We start from the raw sequence: 18,337 nt of genomic DNA, 5'->3' as shown, positions 1-18,337 counted from the left end.
AGGGGATGACGGAGGCCCCTCAAAGGAACTCCATCAGGCAACTCGTCGCACAAAGACTATTCATGCTAGTGCTGGTGGAGAAATGACTGATGCATCAACTGACAAAGCTTTTTCCTTTTTTCCCTGCAATGGTGAGGCAGAAACATGTCAGTGGGATGTTGATTTTTATAAGCTCTAACTGTTCGTTTTCGCTGCGCGCTCTTTTTGTTCCAGCGGGTGCCGTTTCTCTCCCAGCGGTTTGAGCAATTGGCTGCCAAAATGTTTTCACAAAGTATGCATTAGCTAAGATTCTTCAGTTTTCAGAGACCTAATCCTTTGAGCTAACAATGTGACATTTGTACAGACATTCCTGTGAAATATTGACCATCTCACTTTTATTTGTGTACTTTGGTAACTACGTCTATTTTCCACATGGATATAGCCCTTTTGATTGTACGCCTGCGCTGTGGGCAAGCAGGGGGCCCTGCTCGAGGAGAGACTGGATGGTTGTTTCACCTAAAAGTTCAGCCTGTGTGTGTGTGTGTGTTTGTGTGTGTCTGCGTACCTCCAATCAGGCTCCTCATACAAAGAGCCATGTGTTGAGCGGTGATGTGATGTGTGAATATGTTTAGGTATGGGGTGCCAACTGTGCCTGGGTATGTGTGAGAGGTAGGTGCATATGTTTAAAGGAACAAGGGGGATGAGTTTGAGGAGAAGGGGTGACTTGAGGCTTATTTGGACTCGATCCCAGACAGAGGCGTCCAGTTTATGGCGCCAGGGTGCATCCCTCCCTCTGGTGCCCCGTTTAGACCATTGCACTGCTGAGAGTCACGTCTGACCCTTAAGTTTCATTATTTTTAAGTTCTAGGTGCTTATTCAAACATGCTAGGAACTATGATATGTTTGATTCACTGTGCTGAAGAAAATCTTGGTTGGTGTGTGTGTGTGTGTGTTTGCAATCTTTTTATGCTGTGCTGCCAAGAAAAATCACCAAAAGTCGGGCCCTGTTTGCTAATAGAATTCAATGGGCGTCTTCTATTACATTTACAGCAGTAATGAAAGCAGCCTCAAGATGTCACAGAGAAACACATCCACATTGTCAGGGTTGTCATAGCAACGCATTAAACATTTGAAGATAACACAAGGCGGGGGAAAAATCCCAGTCATATGCTTTGATTTTAATGTAATCAAACCAGTTTCAACAGGCAGAACCTCAGCTGCAGCAGAGCAGCTTCCCTGAGTGTAACAGAAACGAGTAACACAAGGAAGTGAATAATAACTGATTATCAGCGCTGAAAGTGACGGGAACAAAAGATGAGCTTATGGTAGCTTTGCCAGGGTTATTCAGGACATGTTAGTGAATGGAATGGCCAGATGTGGTTTACATACGGTTCTTTTAGTGTCACTTAAAGGAAGTACAGGGTTTTGGGTTTTTTGTTTGTTTGTTTTTTTATGTTGAAAAGTCTCAACTTGTCATAAAATGTTTAAACCAATAATAACCTTTTTGAATAACTGTGAGGGTATAAAGTATTAATAGTGTGTCAGTAATGTGGGAACTTGGTGAAATCTGAAAACACTAATCCAGGATTTTTATGTATTTATTTTTTTGAATGAGTGGCTGATAATCCCAAAGCGTCAGTCCATGAATGACATGCTAGTCCTGCAAGTAGCAGGAACGTGTTCAGCACAAGCTGGTGGGGAAAACTAAACTGGCTGCTGGTGCTGGGATCCAGTGAAAGGATCCCTGTGTTCTCCCAGTTTCCAACAGCTACATTTAAAACAAAACATTATTGCAGCTGCGGCTTGCATACGTCCTCCATTGACCCTCCTTTTAATTGGATGGTAAACTGACTTATGGCAGTTCGCATTTTGTCAGACACAGTATTTGGGTTTTAACAGAGATGAACAGGCTGCTGTTTTGTTTTTGTTTTTAATCGAGTCAATCTTTCAGAGCCATGTCTGTCAGTTTTGTACCCCAGCTGTTCGTGCTGAGATTCTAGGGGAGAAGAACACCACTTGTCTAGTATAACGAGCCTTGAAGAAGGCATCACTTGGCACTTACTCTTGATGGAAATCTTATGCATATATACACTTTCAGTTCACACCAAAATAGGGCTGCCACGATTGGTCGACTAGTCACGATTACATCAACTATTAAAATCGTCGATGACTGATTTAATAGTCGATGCGTCGTTTGAAGCTTTGTAAGATCCCAAAAGACGCAGGAATAAGTAGTAGGATTTAAGAGTGTAATAACGGACTGAAACAGAAGATGGCAGCACTGCATGTACAAGGATGCCAGCTGCCATTAAACCCCGAAGAAGAAGCTGTGTCCCAGAATTCATAGCACGGCCCAGCGCAGTTGTCAACAATAGCGGCAGCTAGTTAGTTTTAATATTACTCTTATTATTCTTTCTGGGTCACAAAATAAACGTTTAACATATTTTCAGGCGAGAATGTAGCTGTGTAAACTTCAAATATCTGCTCAGTTTATCAAGACACCACATATTTTCAAAATCGCTCCGACGTTTTCGGAGACGTCTGTTACCCACTAGCTCGATAGCTAGCTGGGGGCAAGGCTCACTAGAGCCCGTGAGAACGCCGGACTCCCGGCAAATCGTTTTCAAACCCACCGCCATCTTTCGCTACTCAGGTTAAACATGTAATATAAGTCACTTAGATAACTTACAAATGTTATTGTTTGGCTTTTTGTAGTATTTTATTTGTTCCTGAGTAAATCAGTTTGGATTAGATTGAAGTTATAGTTTTTACACAGCTGAATAAACGTCAAGCAGACAGCTGATTATCAGAAGTGTGAGATGCTTGAGAATTTACTCCGGTGTCCTGTAGAGCTGGGCGATATAAGATTTTTTCATATCATGATATGTTTTTTTCCCATTTCAGGCGATAACGATATCCATCACGATATAAGCCAAATAACTATATTTGTAAGATTTAAATGTGCCGTTGCTCACAAGTAAAATGTGAAATAATCAGCAGCTTGTTTTTATTTAAATATTTATTTCCCATAATAAGTTCAACAGGGTAGATGTACTTAAGGAACATGAGACTTTTTCAGATAAATAAAGGCAAATAATGCAAACTACACAAAAGGCAGCCGCTAAAGCGTTTAAGTTTCAAAATAGAACAAACGAAACAGACTAAATTGTCAATTCCACTTAGAAACAAAATATTAATTCTAAAAATAAATCTTAGTTTGTTTTACAGAAAAACAGACAAAACTGACTAACTTTTGTCAATATCAAATAAACTGAGAACTAAAAGGAAATTCTCAATCTCTCCTTGTTGTATAGCTGAGCTTTTCAAACAGTTTTAACAGTTACTTTAGTCTGACAAAAGCCGAATGATGAATTAGCGCTTCCAGTCAGAGACTGAGGCTACGTCCACACGTACACGGGTGTTTTTGAAAACTGAGATTTTCCGTTTTCGTTTTTAAAAAAATAATCCCGTCCACACATAAAGGCAGAAATGAAGGAAAACGCTGCTATGAACATGCCAAAGCAGCAGGTGGCGCTAGATTCCTAACCATGCAGAAATGTTGGCCAATCAGAAGTCTAGAAGCCTCGGTGGGAAAAAGTAAACAAAGCTGCGGCATAGAAGCAGAACCGAGTCGTACGTGTGGAGGGACAGTAACTGTGTGTGTATATGTAAGCATTTAAACACTGCAGAGAGTAGAATTAACAGTAACAGTATTGTAGGAATTCATTTCACCGAAACAATAACGTGGCGCACAGTGTGACGTCAAAAAATGCGCACACCTCTGACGCTGCGTTTTCTCCGTTTTTCTAGTCCACACGTAAATGCAAAAACGAAGTTTTCAAAAATATCCACCCTGGCCGGAGTTTTTGAAAATCTTCGTTTTCAGTGACCAAAAACGCCGTTTACGTGTGGACGAAAGGTGCAAACGCATAGAAAAATCTGCGTTTTCAAGAATGCCCGGGTACATGTGGACGTAGCGCATGCACCAGTTTATTGTATTTCCAGACTTGCTTTCGGCACAATTTACAGTGCACGCTACTCTGTTTTGTTGTCAGACTTGAAATAGCCGAAATACCTTCACACTACGGAACTTCTCTGGCTCTTCCGTTCGACAATCTCTCCGGCATTACCACCATCATCTGTTTTCTCTTCGGTCACGCTCGGTTGATTTTTCTAGTCGGCACACTCATTTCCTCCATTACCCGGGCGGTACGGTGGCTGGCTGCTTCCCAAACAAATACACATGTGCGGCTTGGCACTTGTGCTGTACGTAACAAATCACGTGACGTGACGCTGCGGCTGTGTGGCTCTGCGCTACTTAATTTGGATTGGCTGTTCTTTTTTTTTTCTTTTTTTTTAAGAGGACAAGAGCGGCGAGGTCTATCGCGATAGTTTAATTTTTCTATCGAGAAAAAGTTATATCGCGATACATATCATTATCGTTCTATCGCCCGGCTCTAGTGTCCTGTTATATTTTAGATAGCAAGGAGCAGACAGATGAGTTTATTAAACTTCACTGAAACAACCTGCAGATTTCATTAAAATTTAATAAACTATCATCTTGTCTTTATTTTTAGTTAGCACATACCTTAAACACTTCAAGCTGTAAGCTAATGATAGTTATATAAGAGCAGATGTGTGCTGGTGCAATAAGCTGTACGTTTTACGTTCAATGGATGCATGATCTGATTAGTCGACTAATCGCAAAAATAATCGATGACTAGTCGACTATCAAAATAATCGTTTGTGGCAGCCCTACACCGAAATAAGGAGTCCAAAACCTTCTAATTTACATTACTTGGAGAGCATTTTCAGACTCCTCAGCCCAGCATGCTTGCACATATGTTTATCTCCATTCATGTGCTTGTGGTTGACGTCAGCGCACTTACCTGCAGTGTGGGCGAAAAGTTAATCGTTTCCTCTTAAACACTGTTTAGGAGGGACAGCACTCAGAGAAAGCTTTGGCACTGAACTATCCATCAAGACAGGGGAGTGTCGGGATAAGAGCGGGGCTCTATAAAGCGGCCAGCTAAAGGCTCCTCTGAGCTGCAATTAAGTGAATTTAAGGGGGCTTTAACAGCCAGGGTGCGTTTGATTTGGTGAGAGGTGAACCTGTTATTTCTCAGCATAAGGTCTGAATCCCAGGGAAGAAATCAATGACTGATCTGCATTACTTGCTGCTACAGTGACATTAACAGCATCATAATCGAATCTTAAATTTTGTTCCTCGAGTTAATTTGTGTTGACTTGCATGTTTCTCAGATGACGTGGAAATTTAACGCACGTTCTCCCTCGTCTGTTCCAGGAGTCCCCCTGAAAGTGTGTCCGCAGGGCTACTCCTGCTGCACTGTGGAGATGGAGGAGAAGCTAAGCCAGCAGAGCCACACGGAGATCAAAGCTCCCGTCTCCAAGCTTAGCACCAGCCTACAATCCACCTTCAAACAGAGGCATGACCACTTTGACAGTAAGCAAACACACTGGCTCACAAACACATGCAGCTTTTCAGGTTATGTTGTAAGACTGGCTTTGGTTTCCTCATCACAGCATTTGTGCTACACTTTTATTTATTTTTATTTTTTTCCCTTTTGATGGACACTCCCACCTGCCAGCGCACTGCTCATAGCAGAGACAGCCAGTCTGTGTCTTCTGGCCTGTCCACCTGTCTCCCAATGTCTCTGCTCCCTGTCTCATCATCCCCCTGAAGGAAATGTAAAAAAATAAAATAAAAGAAATACAGGCTTCCCTTTCTCCAGAGAGACACGCGTGCTTCCAGACGGACCACACACATCTTCAGATTTAGTCGTCTCTATACTTCCTGTTCCTCTGTGTGTGAGCACATGTGTGTATGCCTGTAAATATTGGGATCAGGTTTCCCCTGCTGAGGGCCAGAGCGCATGGGAACATGCAACAGTGCTGACTCACAGAGGAAGCAGGGCAGCTCTGAATACCTTCAACCACCAAACCATGCCACCACTGCAGCCCTGCGATGATAGGATAGAGGGGAGGATGAGGATTCCCAAACAGGCTGAGTGGAAAAACATGGGAAGAAAAAATATTTTTAGTTTCCCGGTGCATTGGAATCTTGCTTGTTAAAGGAGGTTATGTGCATAGCTCTGCATTGGTGTGCACACATGTGGGTCAGATCTTATGTGTCTGTGAAAGGCAGCGAGGGATGGTGAGTAACAGGGAGCATGTGTATTGCAGCCAGATGTGAAGAGGAATGTGACGTGTTGGAATGCAGTGGCTGCTCGAGCTGTCCCGCCCATCTTTTTCTCCTTTCTTACTGCCCTTTGTCCCCTTCTTATGCCTCACTCTCCCAAAAACCCCTCTCTTTGCCGCTCTTTCTCGTTCCATCTCTCTTCACTGTGTCCAAGTGCTGCTTGTGATTCACTGCGCTCAGTTCTCACGCATGCATGTCCTCCACCCTGTTTGTCTTGCACAACTCATCTGGTGCTTAGTGGCAATATTAAGGGCTGTTCTCATTACTGAGAAATCTATAAATTATTATTTTCTCGTTTAATCATCTCGTCCATAATATACAAAAACAGCCTGTAACAAATGGTCAGCTTCAGAAATGTCAGTGTCACGTTTAAGTAACGACCACAAACCAGGTTTAAAAACAACACCCGAGATGCGTGCGAGCAAATGAAGATGTTGTTTCCGTAACAGGGTTCAACTTTAGAGTGGAACGTTGAGATTAAAATAGTGTTCACGGTGTTTGATTTTAGAGGGACTGATACCAGAACCACAATTTCGTAAAAATAATCTTTCTGAACAATTGTGGCTTCGGCTCCTTATGTCAAGTTTATCCATCCAGAGCACCACCGATCAACTATTGCATAAATATTGTTTTGTTTAGGAATTTTTCCGATATTATTCAGCACGGAGTGTTTTTCTAACGGAGTCATAACAACTGGCTTGCGCAAAAATTCTAAAGCTTGGCAACGCCCAAAAAGAACGTCCAGTTTATCAGAAGGGCACAGCTCTACGGATGACCATGAACCTCTTCCCTGCGTGCTCCCTCCTCATCATCACTGTAGGCAGGTTGCTGCAGTCTCTCAACAGTTAGATGTGGGATCTCTTTACAAAGCCCTGCTGTGCTCTCTTCTACCTAAATCGCCAGGCCCTCTCTCTCTCTCACATCAAATGTGGTGACGGGCTCAGGCTGCCGGCCTATTATTTCCTTTTGTCACATCAAGACGCCACCGAAGGAAGCGCTTACAGCCAGTGAAATGGGAACAGGAAGTGCTCATTGGTCTGCTTACTGTTGCAGAGAAATGACAGCAGCGGCCGTGACATCACAAGGAGTGCGCACATGTGCACAAACGCAGCTGCACATGAAGGCGTTCGCTCGCGCACTAATAAACTCAGGAAGTAGTGTATGTGATTGGGCAGGCTCTCATCATGCGCCTGGAGCGAAGAGTCATGGCCAATTAAGACCAGAGCCAGAAATAGTTCTCTCTTTCTCTGTGTGTCTCGTCGCTGCGTGTTTATTCTGACCTCAGCCTGTCCTGCTGCAGTGACCCTGTCCAGCAGAGCAACTCCATGTCTGGGGAATTAAGCGCTTGGATTATGGCCCCATTGCCTCCAGACACATACAAGCGACATCCATCTGAGCACCGAGCTCAGCAGCAGGAGGGACAGAATCCCATACCATAAGAAAAGGGAGAAGCTCGGCGACTAATTGGCACAAATAGGATGCAATTACCGCCTGGGCTGGGATTGGGAGGAGCATAGTTTATAGGGACACTAGTGGGGGGAGTTTTTGGAAGAGGAAGTGGGAGGAGATCGGTCAGTTCCTCTGTTCCTGTGATGGATTGGGCCCAGGATCGTTGTTCGTAATTTAGCGCTTTCTCTGCAGCACGTTGGAATAGTGACAAGCTGGGGGGGAGCGTGCAGGAAGGGAAAGACAGATAGTCGAGCAGGAGTCGTCCTTTTCCTTACATTTCCCTACAGCTGACACTCTCATGTGTAACCTTTCACCCAGATTCTCTCAGACCATTGGCTGAGTGACAGGTACATTTTTAATGGGGAAATCCAGAGGGAGCGTTCAGCTCCTCGGCCTGTTGGCAGACGACTGCGTGTCATAAATTGTTTTTAATGACAATGCAAGATGCCTGAGTAATGCTGCTCATACTTGGGCCCCTCAGCCTGGGCCAGAGAGCCTCCGTATCCCCGCCACCCCTGCCCCCACTGTGCCACCACCCCTCACACACCCTTCTTAAAAACCCGTGGGTTTGTCCAGACGCATAATGGAGCTTATCTGTTTAGCATATAGGAATTACTCCTCTAATTAACTGTAGAAAGGAAACGGAGAAGTTTAGGGTTGTCCTCGTGCTTCATGCCTCTCCCACCTCCTCCTCCTCCTCCTCCTCCTCTTCTTCACCTCCTCAGTCTCCTTTCACTGACTTTCATGTCAGTGTGGCTACTATGACATTCCAGGGGTGGGGGTGGACCATTTTGTTTTAATCTCTGTCAATGGAGCGTGGAACTTGGTGCCCTCTCCCCTGGCTCTGTGTGTGTGTCTGTGTGTGCGCGTGCACTTGTGATGGCGAGGAGGTAAATGGAGGGGCTGCAGTGTTTCCGGTATCCTTGGCGACACAGTAAGGATTTGAAGTTCTTAAAAAAAGCCCTCAACTTAACCCGCCCCAAGCCACCCTTACCCCTCCTCTATCTCATTTTTTCTTTTTAGTGTGTCAGTCTGAAGTGGAAGTGACAGCACTACTCGGGTCCTCTGTGTGAGTGTGAATGTGCGAGAGTGTGTTTGTGTGTGTACTGGTAGCAGAGAGCATTTAGTGACTCCCCCTGCGAGAGCATGGGAACTTTACATTTCAAAGCCACGCAGTGGGCACCCCGAGAAACTGCAACGGGACAGAAGGTCTGTGAGAGGGGGGTGGGGGGCACAGATAATGGATAAAAAGGGCGAGTGTGTGTGAGACTGAAGGTGAAACATGTTTCAGAGGCTCTGTGGAATTCTCATTTTATTCAGATTAAGAAAATTGGGCAAGGAGGGTGGTGTGGGGTCTGGGAGAAGGGGCTTGGATTATTTGGGGGGTGGTAGGGGGGTGATGGACATTCCTCAGGATGAAGTAGGTCATTGTTCCTCATCTCTAGTGAAGAGAGCTCTCTGAAGGAACTGATGAAGTGAAAGCAGGGGAGGGAGGCAGATGCAGGGCTGGTAGGATAGTAGTGGGAGGGGGGTGCATACAGGTCCATATACGGTAGCTGGGAGGGGCTGCTGCTGCTGGTGGTTGTGGGGTCGCATTATTCCGTAATCCTATTGAAAATGTCTCTGAAGGACAGTCCAAGAGAAGCTGGCAGAAAGGAAGGCGAATGGAATGTGACAACAGAAAAATGGCATTGATGGTGGTCAGTCTGAAGCACACTGATGTGGAGAGACATCTCTGCTGATGCTCCGCGCTCACCCCCTCGTCTCCAACTGTCCCCTAACACATTCCTTTTGCCTTTCATTAAAGATTTTATGCTTAAGCTCGTTCTAAGTGTGGGGCACAGGTGAATGGGAGTAACGTCAGTCTGATTTCAAATGGTGGCAGCAAAATTTTTAATGTACTGAAAGAAAACTTGGGCCTCTAAAGTCCTTTAAAATGTTGAGAGAGGAACACAACAGTAAGTTCAAAATGTCACAAAAAACAGGAAAAGTCCAACTGGGCAGATAGTCATAACTTTAGCCCTGAGCTCCTTTAGATGTTCTCTTCGTGACATCTTGAACTCTTCCCTGTAGACACTTAAATATAAACAATCTGACACTGTTTGTTCTTGCTCTTTGTCACCCGCAGGCTGTAGACTAACCCGGCCTTTCTTTCACATCTCCACAGAGTTTTTCCGCGAGCTTTTGAAAAACGCAGAGATCTCGCTGGACAGCATGTTTGTGAAAACATACGGGATGATGTATGTGCAGAACTCGGCACTTTTCAAGAACTTCTTCCAGTCCCTGACCCAGTACTACGTGTCCGGCAGCGCTGCCGTCAACTTGGACTCCATGCTGTCGGAATTCTGGGCCGACCTTTTGGAGAGGATGTTCCAGCTGGTCAACGTGCAATACGAGTTCAGCGACACCTACATGGACTGCGTCAGCCGACATACGGAGGAGCTGCAGCCGTTCGGCGACGTGCCCCGCAAGCTCCGCATCCAGTTAACGAGGTCCTTTATCGCCGCACGCACCTTTGTGCGTGGCCTGGCGCTCATGCCTGAGGTGGCCAATAAAGTTTCTACGGTAAGTGACGGAGCACAGTTTCAACAAAGAGAAAAACTAACAGCCGAGAACGAGACTTGTTTTCCTTGTAGTCCTGTACATCTCTGATCTGTAGTTCTCTTTCTCTCTGTCTGGTAACATAAACCACTCTGACTGTTCTGGTATGACTTGTTTTTCCACTGTACTGAGTGATTCATAGGCGATTAGATTAAACTGCTTTGTGGATCTGGCTTATGCAATTAATGGTCATGCTTTTTCAGAGTATGAGAATGTGTCTCTGGTGGTGTCGAGTGAGTGCTTCGGCTATGATGTAATGAAAACGGCCCACTAACTGCCCTCTGCCTACTCCAGGTCAGCGCCTCTCCCAGCTGTGTGCGAGCGGCCATGAAGATGTTGTACTGTCCCTACTGCTCGGGCCAAGTAGCCCTGAAACCCTGCCAGAATTACTGTCTGAATGTGATGCGTGGCTGTTTGGCTAACCAGGCAGACTTGGACACGGAGTGGAACAACTTCCTCGGTAAGCAGACGACATGCGAACAAGGGCACCTTTAGCAGCCACTGTTTAACAGAAACCTGCCCGTGATTACACCGCCTTATAACCATAATAGCTGAAAGTTTTTAATTTGGCAACAGAGTATATTTATGCAGCCTCCTGCTCCTGGGTTCATTGCCACTTACTCATATTTCTTCAAAGATCATTAGTTTCATCGACTTTCTTATCTAAGCGTGCACCCCTTATTCTCCTTGTGAGCGTGAAACCAGAGTGGCAATGGGATTTGTGACATGATAGACCCGGGGTAAATAAAGGAGGTAAACTGCAGTTCAGCTTTGGAAGAAAAACATTTAACATAGGAACGGTTTTATTGTTGAAAACCATGTACAAACATGTCCCTCATTCTTTAGTAGGTTGTTTAAGAAAAGGGGGAGGGAGGGGCTGTACATGCGGTGACCCTTGGAATGAATGCAGTCTTGTGCTGTGTACAAACAGACCCAGATCAGTTACATTACACTCAGGGTGGTGCACACATCCACAGTTCTTCACTGTGTGCTTTATATTTATCCTGCATGATGGATCTTGTGACCAGAAACATGGTTTCTGACTATATCACCGTTACATGTGTCGATCTCTGGCTGCTGGCACCGCTGCGGTCTGCAGAGGCATCTGGTTTCTGTTGCCCCCTTGCTGTGCTGCAGCTTGATCCTGCCCTACACTAATGGCTCATCTCACTGGTTAAAAATGTCTCACCCTAATGCGAGTGCTTCTCCCTAGTGGTAGGAGCGTGTAATTGCTTTCCCCTGTGTTGATTTCAACTTGTTATGTTTTGGTTTTCAGATGCCATGCATAGTCTCGCCGAGAGGCTCGAAGGTCCCTTTAATTTCGAGTCTGTCATGGATCCCATTGATGTGAAGATTTCAGACGCCATTATGAACATGCAGGAGAACAGCATGCAGGTGTCGCAGAAGGTGAGTCTCATTTCAGCGCCTTTCAAATTAAACAAAATAAAAAGAGATGAGGATGGAATTATTAGCCCTCCCTTCCAAGTGCAGAGGAAGGACTTTTTTTAGCACAGCTTGTCCGAACATCTTTGTTTTATTTTGAATGCTTAGATTATTTTTACTTTGCATATAGAAACAAAATGATTTCACAAAAACTACCAGGGTCAAAATAATTACCTCCTGGATGCTAATAGTCGTTTACTCTTTTTGCTGGATAACAGCTTGCAGTCGTTTATGGTAGTTTTCAGCCAGTCTCAAACGCGTCTCCTGAACAAACTTTTGTTTGCTCATTCTTCTTTGGAGAATGTCTGAAGCTCCTCCCATTTTCAGTGGGATTCAATTCAGGGCTTTGCACTGGCCGGTCAGTAACGTTCACTTTGGTCTTCTGGCGGTAGGTCTTCACCAGGAGCGACATGTTTTAGGTTGTTGTGTTTGAAGATAAAGAGACGACTCAGACCCAGGTTGGTTTCTGACTGCTCGAGGTTTTCTTTTAAAATCTTCACATAAACTTCTTTCTTCATGATTCCTTCCACCTTGATGAGATTCCCAGTTCCAGACACACTGAAGCATCAACCCATCATGATCCTCCCACCACTGTGTTCCTCTGTGGGGACGCTGTCCTCTGAGTTGTAGAACTCTCACTACTTTCTCCAAACATCAGCAAAGTGTCTGCAGCTAAAGAGCTGTAGTTTTATCTCCTCTGACCGAAGGACGCTCTTCTAGTCTGGATTATTTGTCTCCAGGTCGTTCTTAGCACACCTCAGTCTGGCTTGAAGGCGTTTCTTCTGCAGAAGTTTTTCCTGGTCTCTAACCTCGCAGCTCATTCCTGTGCAGGTCTATAGTGATTGTCTCCTTCAGACTACAATTTCAAACTTGACTAAGTCATTCACGGGTGTCTTGGCAGTTGTTCTCTCACCATTTTTCTTTCTAGTCTTTTGCTTCCCACTGCTGCCAGGTGTGTTCTGCGTTGTGTGTCTGTCTTTACATTTCTTGATGATTTTGTTTGTTTTTGTCTGAAATAATTCTTATATTGTGGGCAAATAGAAATAATTTATGCTTTCTGAAGAAACTAGTTTGTTTAGAAATGCTGTGTTGAAAATCCCTTCTATTGTTAAAAAAGCACTCAGGACATTTTTGACCAAAACGTAACATTTCACAGGGTGGCTAATCATTTTGTCTTCATCTGTAAAACATTTCTGTTCTTGTTCCTCCTCTGACAGGTTTTCCAAGGATGTGGAACGCCCAAAATAAGCGCCGGCTTTCGTTCCAAACGTTCTGTTAAAGAGTCCACCTTCACCAGCCGCTTCCGCCCTTACAGTCCTGAAGCAAGACCCACCACTGCTGCTGGAACCAGTTTAGATCGACTGGTGAGGACTAAGAAGGCAAAGAAGTGAATATCACATTTACTCTGAGTAATTGTTTTTGATCTTTTTCTTTTTGTGTGTTCTAAACAGACAATTGAAGTAAAAAAGAAATTGAAGCATGCCAAAAAGTTCTGGTCCACGTTGCCAGAGACTGTGTGTGTAAGCGAGGGGATTGCAGCTGGTGATGAGTGCTGGAATGGTACAGCGAAAAGCAGGTGAGAGGCGCAGACTTCACAAAGAGAGAATCTAAATTTTACTGCGTTGCTTGTAAATTATTGAATTTAAAGTCTAATGCCAGACTTGATTCCACCAGGTACGAATCAGATGTCATTGGCAGCGGGCTGGCCAATCAGATATCAAACCCGGACGTGGACGTGGACATAACAAAACCAGACACCGTCATCCGCAGTCAGATAGCAGTTTTGAAGGAAATGACGAGCCGGCTCAAAGCTGCACACAGCGGCGTCGACATTACTGCAGAGAGCGGTGAGAGCGGTTAATGAGCTTCACAGCTTTTGCGACTCGGTTTCCTAGCTGCACGTCTCACCTGCTTGTCTTTTTTTGCCCCCTAGATGATGACGGCAGCGGAGATGAGAGCGGCAGCGGTTGCGACGGTCCGAACTGCGACATGTACTTCTCTGTTCCACCAACGTCTGATAAAGAACGGGGTGGAAAAGCAGCGGGTGGAAGTGAAGTGGCTGGATCACCACGGGTTAATCCAGTGCAAAGCAATAACTCAGCTGGGGTCACCTCACGGGGAAGCATGGCGCTGGCGCTCTGCGGGCTCGCCCTGGCCCTGTTAGTTTCCCGCTTGAGCTAAAACTGGCTGGACAGGGAGAGGGAAGAGAACGACCAGGAGCAACAGCACGAAGGGGAAAACTGTCAGAGAGACTTTAAAAAACAAAAAGACTGCCTTCAGGACATTGGACTGTCCACTGTTGGGGTGGGAGGGGAAGAAACTTCTTAATATTACAATAACCTCACTATTAACTATTTGTTCGTATGTTGTTAAAGACATCAGTGTACAGCAGTATGATTTTTCTTCCCAAGAGATCCACCTTTGTCGCCCAGATAAACCTGCCCTCCGACAGCTCTCTCCGAGCTACTTTTTGGTTGTGCTTGCAGCATTTCACACTTACTTTGGCAGTTTAATCTCATGATTAACTTTGTGCCTTCTTCAATGACTGAAATCTGACATCTAAGCATTAAGAAAGATATTGGGTCAAACTCTGAGTGCCTGTGTTGGGACACATCTTTAAATTTCTGAGGCTGGTCTTTCTATCGGTCACAAAACACGACTAATAGAAACAGAACCCACGTGACGCTGTCTTATTACTAATTCAAAGCTTTTTTTTTATTTTTTTGCACATTATAAAAGTGCATACTGTGAATATTTGTGCCTGTGTGCATTTATACTTTTACAAAGGCTAGAAATTCTGAAGCATTTTGAGACTTGTTTTGCTCGGTTTGCTTTGGAGGCAGCTCGTCTCAAAAATGCAGTGAGAGTTTACAGCACAGGTGCTCATGTTTGACCTGAAGATGGCGTCGTTCTGTGGAAGAGTCTGCGGGGTGCTCTGCAAGCCCCTAACACGCATAATGTACGTTTGCTGCGAGCATTTCGCATCTTAACTTTAAATTTCTTCATTATTATTTCACTGAACTTCTTTCAGCTTAAGCAATTCAATAGTAAGGTTATACCTCGTGCTTACTGAGTCAATGTGATCTAGACCATAAGGTTGAGTGTCTGATAGAGTTGGATATGTCCCCTGCCATTAAACCCCCTAGAAGGCAAAGCTGACATGTCCCAAATGCCCTCTTTTTTTCTTTTCTTTTCTTTTCTTTTCTTTTTTTTTTTTGGTACTGTAAGCTCAGTTCGGCACAGAAGATCTGACTCTATACAGTCTTAACGTTTGGAAAGAAAAGAGGGCAACATGCACGTTTTGGGAGCATTTTAATTAAACAAGACAAGAGGAACAAAAGTCAGTGTTTTAACCAAATGGAAATCTAGAAAAGATTATTTTAATACAGGGTTTTATGTTGAGGAGGTGTTGAGATTTTTAGCTTTTTTTTTTTTGGTATGAAGATATATATTAGGTACTACAGTGGATTTTACTGGTAGTTGTAGGTGGTGGAAGAGGTCAGTGTGCACAGATAAGGGGTGCGCCCTGGTCAGTGTGCACAGGTTTTGGGGCCTTTGTTTTGTTTTTCTGGCCCCGTCCCACAGTACACGCTGTACCTCGTTAAATGGCCTGTGTCAGTATAAATGGACTCATTCTGAACGGTTCTCATCATTTCAACTCAAAGTTAAGTGTTTTCACAATTACTACCAAAATTAATGCAATGAAAGGTGCCTGATTATTTTTTTATGTTTGGTACATTACTAGCATCTTCTTACGTTTTTTTTTGTTTTGTTTGTTTTTGGGAAAAGAAAAGAAAGTGGCTGTTGTTGATGATTTATGATCTATCTGCTCAGATTCCCTGAGGTGTTTGAGTATATTGTTACCAGCTGACAAGCACAATGTACGTTTTTTTTTTTGTTTTTTGTTTTGTTTGTTTTTTTCTTGGAGCTTTTCATTTGATAATCGGGTCTGTTAAGTTGCATTACCTGAACATCTCATCTCTACAACGATGCCGACTCGTGCAGCATTGCTGCACTAATGTATTCCATGTATTTCAAACATGCATTTAGAACTTACACATTATCAAAAATGCAACATCTACAATGTTTCAGTGTGCAGATTAAGGTGGACAGAAATATACATTTTTGTAAAAGTATAGCGAAAAGATTTGCAGCTTTAATGCGAGTCTGCACGGATGAAGTGATTAGATGGGAGTTTATTCCTTTGCATGTTGTCTGGCTTTGACATTAACAGGTTGATCTTGAGCTTACGGGACATCTTCAGGTTATCAGTTATCATCCGCAATCATCAGACGAAGATGTCGTATCAAGATCTGACCTTGAAGGATTTGATGAAACATCTATGCAACCCGTATGAAATACTGAAGCCTTAATTTAAAATCAAAAAGCTGTGCTTGAGCAGCTCGATTTGGCATTACTTCTGCAGGTGACCAGTTTAATTCTAGGTTACTGTTTTTTCTCCCTTGTGTTCCACCAACATTTCCACAAGGGCACGTGCACGTGTTCGTGTCATGTGTGAGGAGTGTGAAGAAGCCCGACTTTTGGAGAGACGGAAGAAATGTTTTAGGCTGACGACGGTGACAAAAATGTCTGTGCTTGCAGGCCAGGGCAGCAACGTTTCCAGCTGGCAGGAGTTGGTCCAGCTGCTGGAAGACGTCCATTCGGTCCACAGAGCGAGTTCAGTCTTGTGTCTTTTAAAGTTGGACTGTTGTTGAAACCTTTCCATGTATGCCTTTGGCCCACAAGAACAGAAAGGACTCTCTCTGAGGATGGAGTGAGTGACTGAAAAGAGTGGTGGGGGGGAGTGTAAATAAAAAGCAGCGGTTTTAGATGTCTCTAAAAGAGGCCCTACAAGTACACCAGATTTCTACTTGTCAGAGTATCTCCTAAATGTTATGGAAAAACAAGATGAGATAGATGTTAAAGTGTAAGAGAAAATGTATATTAAACAACATTTTTAGTCTTGTTGAAATAAAGACTGCCAATATTTAAATGTGGTGTGACTGCTTGCTTCTTGGATTTTAAGTTTTTGTGGTCAGTGTTTACATAAATGCATGCATAGTGTCTTGGTTTACAGTCGCTTGGTCGGAGATTGCTGCAGATCCAAATCCCCTTTGATTTATGTCTGGAAGGCCACCCGGCTTGATAACTGCCAAGTCGATCATGCACAGCTGTGGTGACCCCATGCAACAAGGAAGCAGCCAAAAGTAGCTTTCTACTGGTTACAATGCATGATGCGTGCACACACTGGGCAGAGGATTATAGGATACTATCATCATTGAGAAATGAGGCAACAAGCTATGAACTAGAGCACTTGTGTTTAATTGTCCTTTCTAATAAATGTGTGTTTGACCCCAATTTGAATTGTTTTTAAGGGCACGACAGAAGGTCCACCTCCAGCTGTTCGAACCATGTTATGGGAGACGGCCAATCAGGAGGAAGCTGACTTGGAAGTTATTTTTCAGGCAGTGGATGAATTGAGGGATTCTATCAAGAACCTGTTTGCAATTTACTGTGATTTTTATAAATTATGAATCAAAGTAAATATTATAGAGAAAATATAAATTGCCGTCCTTTATTTAGAGAATATCCTGAGCCCCTTATATATAAGTCCCAGAGACCACCCTCATCTGCCTATAAGGCATACAAGGAAACAGGGCTACAGTCTACAGTCAACCACCCTCACTGAATAATGGAATTGATCAGTTGGGACCAGAGAGAAAGAAATTCACCCAGTTGGTTTTTTGGAGGCAGACATTCTCTCCAGACTAATGTGATCTAGAAGTAAAATTCTATATTGATTTGATTAATACAGAAACTGTGTTTTCTTAGTGATGCATAAGGAAGTAAGGAGTATATGTGATGTATCTGCTTCCATATCTAGTTCACTTATGCCACCTAAGATGCACAGCTTAGGTGAGCCTTGGATACAGCAACTAAACCATGTGTATAAGTCTTCACATATCCTCTGCCAGAACCTCTAAACAGCAGAATTGTCTTTGCAGTAGGTACATATGTTTGAGTGTGTAAAGCCCATTTGGAACAACCTTTGTCCTGTACAGTGTGTTCTACGAAGAATTTTGCATTGTATAAGATGTAAGTTGGGGCTTTTAGTCATTTTGAAGGCGTTTAAGCATAATTCAGGGTAGCGGAGGGGCTGGATCCTACCACAAGGTGAGAAAACCAATCTATTATCACCTATGGCCAATGTAAAATTAACGTAACCCCATGCAGATCTTTGAATAGGATACTGGCAGACACAGAGAAAGCATGTAAACACCACATAAAAAAGGATTGCTGGACTCAAACCCAGGACCTATTTGCTGTGAGACAACAGTGCCAACCACTACACTACCGTGCCACTCACACAAACTTTGCAAACCAACAGCTAGAAGGTTTTTCAATGCATTTGGAAAGAAAGTGTTTAATGTTAACTCAAAATTGTCAACCTCACAACATTTATTAAGAAGTCTTTTAACATCCACGATCGGATTATCATGACCATGATCATGACCTGGACAGGTTGACAGTGTGTCACAGGGCTTTTTTATTCCTGTATTCCATTATTTTTCTACCGAGAGAGCTAACACTAGTGATCATCACGGCTGTGTACATTCCACCCGATGCCAACGTAAACATGGCGCT

At 43.8% G+C, this 18,337-nt stretch overlaps 1 protein-coding gene across 1 annotated transcript in view; it reads left to right on the top strand.

The window, feature by feature from the left end:
• gpc4 (glypican 4) overlaps positions 1–16,685 on the top strand; it is a 32,331-nt gene extending 15,646 nt beyond the window's left edge. Inside the window, exons 2-9 of the mRNA XM_082547828.1 lie at positions 5,285–5,443; positions 9,816–10,213; positions 10,544–10,709; positions 11,526–11,656; positions 12,910–13,056; positions 13,144–13,268; positions 13,367–13,539; positions 13,626–16,685. Of these exons, the coding sequence (XP_082403954.1) occupies positions 5,285–5,443; positions 9,816–10,213; positions 10,544–10,709; positions 11,526–11,656; positions 12,910–13,056; positions 13,144–13,268; positions 13,367–13,539; positions 13,626–13,873 (1,547 nt within the window). The 3' untranslated portion in view covers positions 13,874–16,685. The remainder of the gene's footprint in view (positions 1–5,284; positions 5,444–9,815; positions 10,214–10,543; positions 10,710–11,525; positions 11,657–12,909; positions 13,057–13,143; positions 13,269–13,366; positions 13,540–13,625) is intronic.
• The last annotated feature ends 1,652 nt before the right edge of the window (positions 16,686–18,337 follow it).

Source organism: Aulonocara stuartgranti (assembly GCF_965226115.1).
Source record: "Aulonocara stuartgranti genome assembly, chromosome: 2".
Taxonomy (NCBI): Eukaryota; Metazoa; Chordata; class Actinopteri; order Cichliformes; family Cichlidae; genus Aulonocara; species Aulonocara stuartgranti.
The sequence above is the reverse complement of the archived record's forward strand: the minus strand, read 5'-3'. Positions and strand labels throughout refer to the sequence as shown.